The sequence below is a fragment of the Mustela nigripes genome, chromosome 2, assembly GCF_022355385.1.
Source record: "Mustela nigripes isolate SB6536 chromosome 2, MUSNIG.SB6536, whole genome shotgun sequence".
Taxonomy (NCBI): Eukaryota; Metazoa; Chordata; class Mammalia; order Carnivora; family Mustelidae; genus Mustela; species Mustela nigripes.
The window spans coordinates 207,480,618-207,490,080 of NC_081558.1; the positions used below are offsets into that span (position 1 = coordinate 207,480,618).

The following is a 9,463-nucleotide window of genomic DNA, read 5'->3' on the forward strand; positions in this document are numbered from 1 at the left end:
TGTGAGATTTAAAAATTCATCTTATCAGACTGATACGGTTAGATGGGAGTCAAAAACAACCCATTTCCTTATACTCTAAACCCAAACTAAATCAATGGCTTTTAACAGAACTGTGAAAGGTCATATATGTTCAGATAAAGATTTCTGCATATTTTAAAAGACCAAGCAAATACATTTTATGATCAAACCCATACAGGTGCACAACGTGGTTACAGTTGAATTTTTGTTAGTGGACATTTATTATCTTTCAAGATGTCTTTGTAAAGAGATACTAAATAACCTTTCTCTAGGCTCTCAGATGACCCTCAATTTCTTCTACTACCAAATCAGGAAACTTATTCCCATGAACATTCTCTTTACCTTAAACACAGGTTTCTCCTTATCAAAAAACTTCTCTTTGATCCCAATGGTCCCTCTGGTGACTCTCCTCTACTTCTCTCTCTGACAAACTTCTAGAAAGCAGTGTGTTGCCTTCTACTTCACCAACTTGTGCCTCAACCTGGGCAAATAGCCTTTGATTTCTTTCAGTCCAAGCTCCCATACCAGCTAACCCAATGACTGAAGCTACAATGAATTCATACAGTATTGTTGAGCCCTTTAGCAAAAGATGTTCCTTCATCCAAACAGATAGAGCTTGGCTAGCAGACTTGTCTCTTCTGCCAAACACCCTCCTCCAGAAAAAAAACAATAGCAACACTGCCTATGGCCTCTCCTTGGTCCTTTCATTCTGACTTTTCTGGTACTTTTTCATACAAATGAGCATCATCATCTCAAAACTTTTCCTATCTCTTTTTTGGCCTTAATGATTTTATTTAGTAAATCCTCTTCTCTGTGTGTACGCTTATTAGAGGTAGAAGTCTCTGTCACAGACAAAGGTCACAGGTCACAGAAGAGCTCATAAATTCCAGACTCGCTTCAATTTCTAAGTGCTCCTTTCTCAATTCTCCTGACCTTATCTGCGCTATTATATTGCATGCAGTTGGGTTTTCAAAAGATTTGGGAAAAAAAGCAGTTTCCTAGACTCTGAAATAATTGGTTCCCCTAAAAATACTTCTCTTCCTACCTGCCTTCCCTATTTCTATATATAACACAGCATTTTTCTCTGTCACTGTGTCACAAAAGTTCAGAGTCTGTTTCTTTTAAATCCAACAGCTAAAGTATATATCAAGCCTACCGATTTTTCCCTTGGAATGTTTTTCAAATAATCCTTTCTTTCAAATAATCCTTTCTTTCTTCTCCCACACCCATAAGTGAACAGCTTTAACTCATCCAAAATTTCCCATTCAGTCAGGAAAAGCCTCAGTGTCACTCAACTAAGACCTTTTTAAACACACTATTAATGGATCAAAACCGGCCCTTGATTTTAAAACTGTTTTAGGCCTCCAATCTCTCCTTGTGCCAATCCATTCTGCATGTTAATACCAGGTTAAAGTTTCAAAAGGCATTTATCATGTCACCATCTTGGCAGGCCACCCAACAGCAACTCTAAACCCCTTACTGGATACTAAACATCCTTCATAATCTGTCAACAACGTACCTTTCACGCTAAACCTCTACTTCCTCTATAAATCATCCACTTTGACCTGACAGATGTACTTGCTCTTAACTCAGTCACTTTAAAATATGGTAATACACCCATCATCTTCCCTCTTCCATCTTTTGGAATTTAAATGATCAAAAATCCACTTTCATGGGGCATCTGGGTGGCTCAGTGGGTTAAGCCTCCGCCTTTAGCTCGGGTAATGATCTCAGGGTCTTGGGATCGAGTCCTACATCGGGCTCTCTGCTCGGCAGGGAGCCTGCTTCCTCCTCTCTCTCTCTCTCTCTGCCTACTTGTGATCTCTCTCTGCCAAAAAAATAAATAAATAAAATCTTTGGGAAAAAAAAAAAATCCACTTTCGTATTCTACTTTACATATGACATTCCTTCTCCTGACTCTTATAAAAAAAAAAAAAAAAAAAAAAAAAAAAGCAGTTCCTCTTTAAACCATTTTGCCAAACACTGGGTCCAATTATACATTTAAGTGATGCTGTCTCCAAAATTAGACTATAAATTTGAGATATAATGACATACTTTTTCACATTAAGCCTGAGGCTGAGAACCCATGAAATAATAATTCTATCCTTAATTCCACAGAATAAAAAGGTTGCCCTAAGACATATACATGAGAATAACTCAGACCACAGGATATTATAATGGATCCACTTCCCTCCAAGACAAATAACGTCTTAAAACTGTTAAGCTTCAGTTGTGAAAGGGTGTTGAGAAATGTCTGTACAATGTAGGCAGGAGTCTCACACTGAGGAGTCGTCATCCACATATCTGATAGGGCTGCTGAATGAGAAAGTATTATCAAGAAACATTAAAACAAGGGTGTTCAGGGACACCTGGGTGGCTCAGTTGGTTGAGCAGCTGCCTTCGGCTCAGGTCATGATCCCAGGGCCCTGGGTTCAAGTCCTGCATCGGGCTCCTTGCTCACAGGGAGCCTGCTTCTCTCTCTGCCTCTACCTGCCACTCTGCCTGCTTGTGCTCTCTCTCTCTGAGAAATAAATAAAATCTTAAAACAAAAACAAGGGTGTTCCTCAAAGTTCTGCAAGAATTAAACTAACTGCGGAAATACCACCAAAGAACTGAACATCTGTCTCTATAAAATCCAAGTACAGGAACTTACACAATACTATCTTAAACCAGAATAAATCTGGGTCTCAGGCTTAAGTGGGAAACTTCCTTTCTCTGGTTAATAGCAGTCTGAACACTAGCAGGAAAATTGGAGGAAGATTCAGGTGTTACAGCAGAAACTTTCCGATGGCAAGGACTCTGTCTTTTTAAAAAATGCATTTACTGGGATGCCTGAGTGGCTCAGTCGGTTAAGCGTCTGCCTTCGGCTCAGGTCATGATCCCAGGCTCCTGGGATCGGGTCCCATATCAGGCTCCTTGCTCAACAGGGAAGCCTGCTTCTCCCCGTTGCTTGTGCTTATCCCCACCCCTGACAAAAAAGAAAGAAAGAAAGAAAGAAAGAAAGAAAGAAATAGCATTTACCTGTATTAGAATTAAATAACAGAACTGTATCAATACTCAATCTGGACCTTTGACAACAGCAGAATCAACTGAACAAACTCATGATATATACAGCAAAAACACTCAATCAATCCCTGTGAAAAGAGCTTTCATTTTGTTATTTCAAATGAATCCTATTAGTTTGGTACTTACTGTCTGTTGATGAGTTGAGTTCTGTTTTAATCTTTGATTTTTCAAGATCTTCTTTATATTCTTTCTTAAGTAACTTTACTATCTTTTTGCTGTAACTTGATTTCTTCACTTTGAAAACTTCTTCGTTTTCTAAGAAAAGAAATTAAATGAAGTCTGTAGCAACCATTTCAGACAGTATCTTCCCATCTAACTTTCACATGGTCTTAATGTGCTTTTTGCATTCACCAAATGGATACTCATACACCCCAAAGCATTACATAATTTGAAATTATTCCAAATCTGTCACAGACTCTCAAAAGCTGTCCACTTCATAAATTAACCTATATAATGCAAATATGAAACTTTCTGAAAGGCACTTGTGACTACACAAAATTTTTCTATGTCCTATTGTCTTCCTCAGTAGAAAAACAAAAACACTGAAAAAGCACTTAATCACTTTATTTTAAGAAAAAACAATATCCAAAGTCAAAAGATGCTGGGTAAGAGAGCTGTCAAGTCTGAGTAAATCTATAACCATCACAACATGACATATTTCAAGACTAAGCTGAGAGCAAAGCACTTTTCAAAATTAAGTTTTGGTAAGTATCCACCGTCTCTGATTTGAAAATTTTAAAGTCAAATGCAAACACTTTACCGAATAGTTTCTGCATCATCGTAAAAAAAAAAAAAAAAAAAAAAAAATCTGGGGGTGGTCCTCTCAAACAAATAAGAAATAACAGAAGGCCAAAGAGAAACAGAAAGGCCCGCCTTCCTGGAAAGATGAGAGAATCTTGCATCAATATACAAGTGAGATATCCAAAAGTCTCTCTTTTTTTGTAACATGCACTCAATTGGGTTACATACACATGCAACTGTTCGGGAAGTTAGATTTAAGGCTCATATATAATCAGAAATCCAAATCCACTGCAACCTAGCCTCTTGCACCCGACTGGATAAATTGCTTTCAATCTCTATTACACCGTCTCTCTTCATTGTCCAAAAATCAATGCGAGGAAAGCGGTACATCTGTACCCCTTATTTTCATGGAGAAACTGAGGCTCGGCGTCTGCAAGGGGCTGGCCCAAGGTCACTCACAGCCAGAGCTTCAGCTCCGGGGACTCTGTCCCCAGATTGAGGATTCCTCTTTACAAACCCAGCCTTCTTGGTCAAGGATGTGTGGACAGATCCCCCCCGAGGCGTGGACACAGTGACCTGCAGAGGACTCAGACCGGGCCACGAGCAGACAGGGGATCCAACTCAAGTTCACCCTGAAACACACCCGCCAGGAAAAAAGCAGGACAGGGGGCACTTTATTCCCACTTGACAAACTCAGAAGGACGGATCTGAGCTCCTGGCCCTCAGAGCAGGAAATGCACAGGAGGACGGTGAGGAGGAGGCGGTTGTTAAGAAAAGGCTGGTGGTGGCGCGGGAACGCGTCCTCCGCCAGGAGCAGAAGGCCGGAGGCGGGGAAAGATGTGCAGCAGGGCGGGCGCGAAGGGGCTCTGTTCCGGGCTGCGGGGGCTGGGCGTCCAGGGAATGCGGGGACTAAAAGTGGGGGCCCAGGGTAGGGAGGCTGGGGTCTGGGGTCCGAAGCGCGGCGGTTACCTTCCTCCTCGTCCTGGAAGCTGAGCAGGCTGGCGCGGGGTACCTCTTTGTTCTCTCGCGGCCTCTTGCGCGGCTTCAGCCCATTGCCGGGCTCCGCGCCGCCGGGGAAGCAGCCCCCGGCCTCAGCCCCGGAGCCCGGGGTCAGCGCGGAAGGAGGCAGCAGCCCGGGGCCCTGCAGCGACTCCCCCCCAGGGGCCCTGTCGCCGCCGCCGCCGCTGCCGCCGCCGCCAGAGCCCGGTTCTTCGCCGGTGCCCGGCGGCGGCAGCAACGGTGGCGGCTCCTGCTCCTCATCGCGCTCTCGCTCCTCCTCCTCCGAGTCATTCCGCTTGCGCACGTTCACTCGCCGGGCCTTTCGGAACATTCCCGCGGCTCGCACGGCGGTCTCACACCCGCTCCCACACCGCGGCCCCGGCGGCGGCAAGCTCGCGACGGCGCACGCGCGCACTCTGGGGCGCCAGCCGGGTCCCGTCTTCCCTCAGTCTACCGCGCACCACCGAGCGCGCATGCGCTCGCACCCTCCCTACGTGGAGAGAGAGAGAGAGAGAGCTCCGTCCCTCTCGCGAGAACGTCAGCTTTTTGCGCTGTCCTCTGTCGGCGTGGAGGACTGTTGGCACGGAACTCTGGGAATCCGGGGCAATCCGACCGGTCACAAAGAGGATCATAGAGACGGAGAGGAGAGAGTGGGCTCGGTTGACTCGCGGCCCACGGTGCTGCAGTGCGTCTTCCGCTCTTACGCAGAGTAGTCAGTCAGGAGAGGAAACCTCCCGCCAAGGTCTGGGAGGGGCAAAGAGAGCGGGAGGAGGAGGAGAGAAAGGAGCGGGAGGAGGAGGGTTGAAAAGAGAGGAAAGTAGAGAAGGACGGGGTGGGGGAGGAGCCAGAAAGAGGAACCAGGTTAGGGGAGTCAAAATAGGGTCCCGGGGTGGATGGTCTACCCCAAACTAAGTTGACTTGTGCTGTGGTAATAATTACGAACTCTCTTGGGTCACACTTCGTATTTCTGTATCTTTGGAGCTGCAAAGCACTTTGAAAAGCATTGAATCCCATTTATGATCAACGGTTACCTGGCCTGGTGTGTTGGCCCCTTTCTCGGTTACGCGCAAAGCCAAAGTGTTTCAGCGTTTGGGAAAGAATGCCAGGTCTGCGAGCAGCTCGGAAACCCAGCTAATTTCGGAAACGGAAGGGACATGGGCTTGCCGGAGTGGGGCTGGTTGTGGCGCCCTTCAGCCTTGCGTCACAGACGTCGCCGCCGTCACGGTCCAAACGGGCAAGGCCCCCTCCGGTACCGGACCGTGCGGTCGAACTCACAGCCTTGCCCTTCGTATCAACAGACTGGAGGCCTTTTCCTGCACGTGCGGGCGCATATGTGAATTCGTTTTCATGTCTCAAAATCCGAAAGGTTACCAAGGGCCTTCCTATAGTGAAAAGAGCCCACCCCTCCCCAGAAGCTTTCCAGTAACGCAGGAATTAAAATCCTCACGACCCCCCTGGGATACTCTATGAACATAAAAGCAAATAAGTGTATCTTTATGAATTACCTTTTTACGCGTATTTGTTTTTAGTTGAACGTACATTGGAGTTCGGTGTATGTCCATACATAAAGTTGGCTTTCCTTTTACCCAGGGGCCTACCGATCTATTGTTGGAATGTACCATGATTTATTAAACCAGCCCCATAAAAGTTGATATTAAGGTTATTTCCCATCTTGTTGTAATATTCAATGCCACAGTGAAAAGCTTTGGAAAATGGTCACACCCGGAGAATGAAACAGAATTGGAAGTACTAGATCCAAACGTGTGCATTTATATTTTTGCTAATTCTAAATTGCGCTTTATAGAATCTATGCTTGTGGAGGCCAAGAAAAACAAGGCTGTACCTATCTCAAGTCTAGCCTTGACAGAAGTGCAGCCATCTTAGGTCTCCGTGATGGGTAAATGACCCCTGGTTCCTGGAAGACTGACCAAAGGTTTTGAAAACAAAACAAAAAAAAAAAAAAAAAAAGACAAATCAGGAATAGGATAGCTTAACGTTGTAATAAATCATGCCAGAAAAACAAGAACATAGGGCCAGCAGTCATGGCCCAATCACCTACTGCTGAGTCCACCCTACTCCGCTTTTAGAAACTCTGACTGTAATCTGGTTCAGGGTCAAGTCCCTACTCCGCTGTGGCAGGTATGCTTGGACCCAAGCTTAAACTTGTTGGATAAACCCTCGTGTGAGTGCATCAGTATTGGCTCCTTGGTGGTCTCTTGGGTACAAAACTTGGGCACAACATTTGGAGGTTCCACTGAGATCTGAGAGACCCCCAGGACCCCGACCCGGAGGTTCCTGCACTGGCTGGCGAGTGCACACGTTTTCCTGTTTGCGTGCATACTTTCTGGGAGCTCCAATCTGCACTTTTACCTGTAGGAATTCCAAGCAGTACCTGGGTCAACATTGCCTTAAGCGGATGCGCTGACAGGCCTTCCATCGGGGGTCTTGGGAGACATCCCTTGCCCCTGCCTGGATGACGAAGTCCTCATCTGTGAGGAGAGGCGGCTGCCATTGTGGTCGGATCCTCCCTTAACTTACTTTCAGTTTTGTCTTTGCGGCCGCACTGATCGTTTGTCTGTGTGAGTGTATTCTTGTTAATTGTCATAAGTGTCTTTGTCTTGCTGTGGACTGAGGGCATGTTGGGACAGACACAGACTACCCCTCTGTCTTTGATGATTGACCACTTCTCGGACATCAGGGAGAGAGCTCATAACCTGAGCACAGACGTACGAAAAGGAAAGTTTCAGACTTTCTGCATATCTGAGTGGCCAGCTTTTAATGTTGGATGGCCCAGGAGGGAACTTCTCAACTGCCTATTATCTTTCAGGTTAAGGCCGTCATCTTCAGAGAAAAACCACATGGCTACCCTGACCAAGTACCTAATATCCTGGTCCAGCAGGACATGATAGAGAATCCTCCCTCCTGGCGTAAACCTTTTCTCCCTCCCAAAGTAGGACCTACATCCAAGATCCTAGCCCTGCAGAACCCAACCCCTAAGTCTGACAAGAAAGCGGAGTCCGAACCAAAGATTCCACTTTACCCAGTCCTTGAGGGCACTCTCATGGAGGACCTGACTTTTTCACCGCCCTACCAGGTTTCCCCCCGCCCCGTCTGCCCCTCCAGCAGAAGCATCAGGGGCTGCCCAGGGAGCACCGCTCCCCCTCCCAGATGGAGGCCCCCCCATGCATGGGCCGGCGGCAGGAACACGTGGATGGACCCATCGGGCAGCCCCAGCCCCAAACCCGGGACTGGCCGATTCCACTGTCCTTCCCCTCCACACCATGGGACCCCCCCGATGGAACGGGGGGACAGCCGATGTTATATTGGCCATTCTCTACTAGTGATTTATACAACTGGAGAGCCCAACATGCAAAGTTCTCTGATAACCCAAAAGATCTGATTGGTCTTTTGGATACTGTTCTCTTCACACATCAGCCCACCTGGGATGACTGTCAGCAGCTCTTGCATGTTCTCTTTACCACTGAGGAAAGAGTGAATCCAGGTGGAAGCCCGAAAGTCCGTCCTGAGTGACAACAGAAGGCTGACTCAGAATTCCGATCTCATAAATGCAGCTTTCCCCTTATCTCACCCTGCTTGGGACTACAACTCGACAGCAGGTAAGGAGAGGCTCCGGGTCCACTGCCAGACTCTGATGGTAGGTCTCAAGGCTGCAGCACACAAGTCTACCAATTTGGCTAAGGTATATGATGTAAGACAGGGTAAAGATTAGAGTCTGGCGGCATTCCTAGAAAGGATCATAGTGGCGTTCACCCCTATGAAGCCAGAGGCCCCAGAAACCAGAGCTGCCATTGTTATAGCTTTTGTTAACAAGCTGCTCCGGACATTAAAAGGAAATTGCGGAGGGTAGAAAGACTAGGAGAAAAGAGGCTATAGGATCTGATAGTGGTGGCAGAATGAGTCTACAATAACAGAGAGATCCTGGAGGAACAACAGGCTAAGATGAGTGACCATCAGACCCGGATCTTGGCTAAGATCCTACTGGCCACGACCACGGATGACCCACATGAAAAACAGAGACGTCTCAAGAAGTTGGCTTCAGGAGCAGGTAAGGAGGATGGCCCCTGTCGAGAACGCCCCAAACGGAATAAAAGCCAGTGTGCTTATTGCAAGGAAGAAGGCCACTGGGTAAAAGATTGCCTCAACAAAAGACCAAAGGCCTCCGCTACTATCTTGGAAGTCGAAGATTTAGATGACTAGGGGGGTTAGGGTTCGGCACCCCTCCCTGAGCCCAGGGTAACCCTTAAAGTGGAGGGGCAACCGATTAACTTCCTAGTAGACACCAGGGCACAGCACTCTGCCTAGCTACAACCTCAAGGGAAATCGACAAATAAGACCTCATGGGTACAGGGGGCCAGAGGCACTAAACAATATTCATGGACGACCTGAAGAACAGTGGACCTCGGCGTGGGCCGGGTATCCCACTCCTTCATGGTCATCCCTGAGTGCCCTGAGTGTTAGTCTGGGACTTACTCACCAAGATGGGAACCAAAATTAGTTTCCACCCTCGAGGGACAAAGGTTCTGGGTAAAGAGGGACACCTGATCCAGGTGCTTGTCATGAACCTCGAGAACGGATATTGTCTTCACCAAATGCCCCCAGCACCAATGACCAACATTGA

The 9,463-nt window shown here is 47.0% G+C and overlaps 1 protein-coding gene and 1 pseudogene across 1 annotated transcript in view; one reads left to right on the forward strand and one right to left on the reverse strand.

Moving 5' to 3' along the window:
- PAXBP1 (PAX3 and PAX7 binding protein 1) overlaps window positions 1-5,370 on the reverse strand; it is a 33,964-nt gene extending 28,594 nt beyond the window's left edge. The window contains exons 1-2 of the mRNA XM_059392276.1: window positions 4,795-5,370; window positions 3,211-3,339 (exon numbers count right to left, since the gene is read on the reverse strand). Coding sequence (XP_059248259.1) covers window positions 3,211-3,339; window positions 4,795-5,155 — 490 coding nt within the window. The 5' untranslated portion in view covers window positions 5,156-5,370. The remainder of the gene's footprint in view (window positions 1-3,210; window positions 3,340-4,794) is intronic.
- Window positions 5,371-8,006: 2,636 nt separating this feature from the next.
- On the forward strand, window positions 8,007-8,718 carry LOC132010652 (uncharacterized; annotated as a pseudogene).
- The last annotated feature ends 745 nt before the right edge of the window (window positions 8,719-9,463 follow it).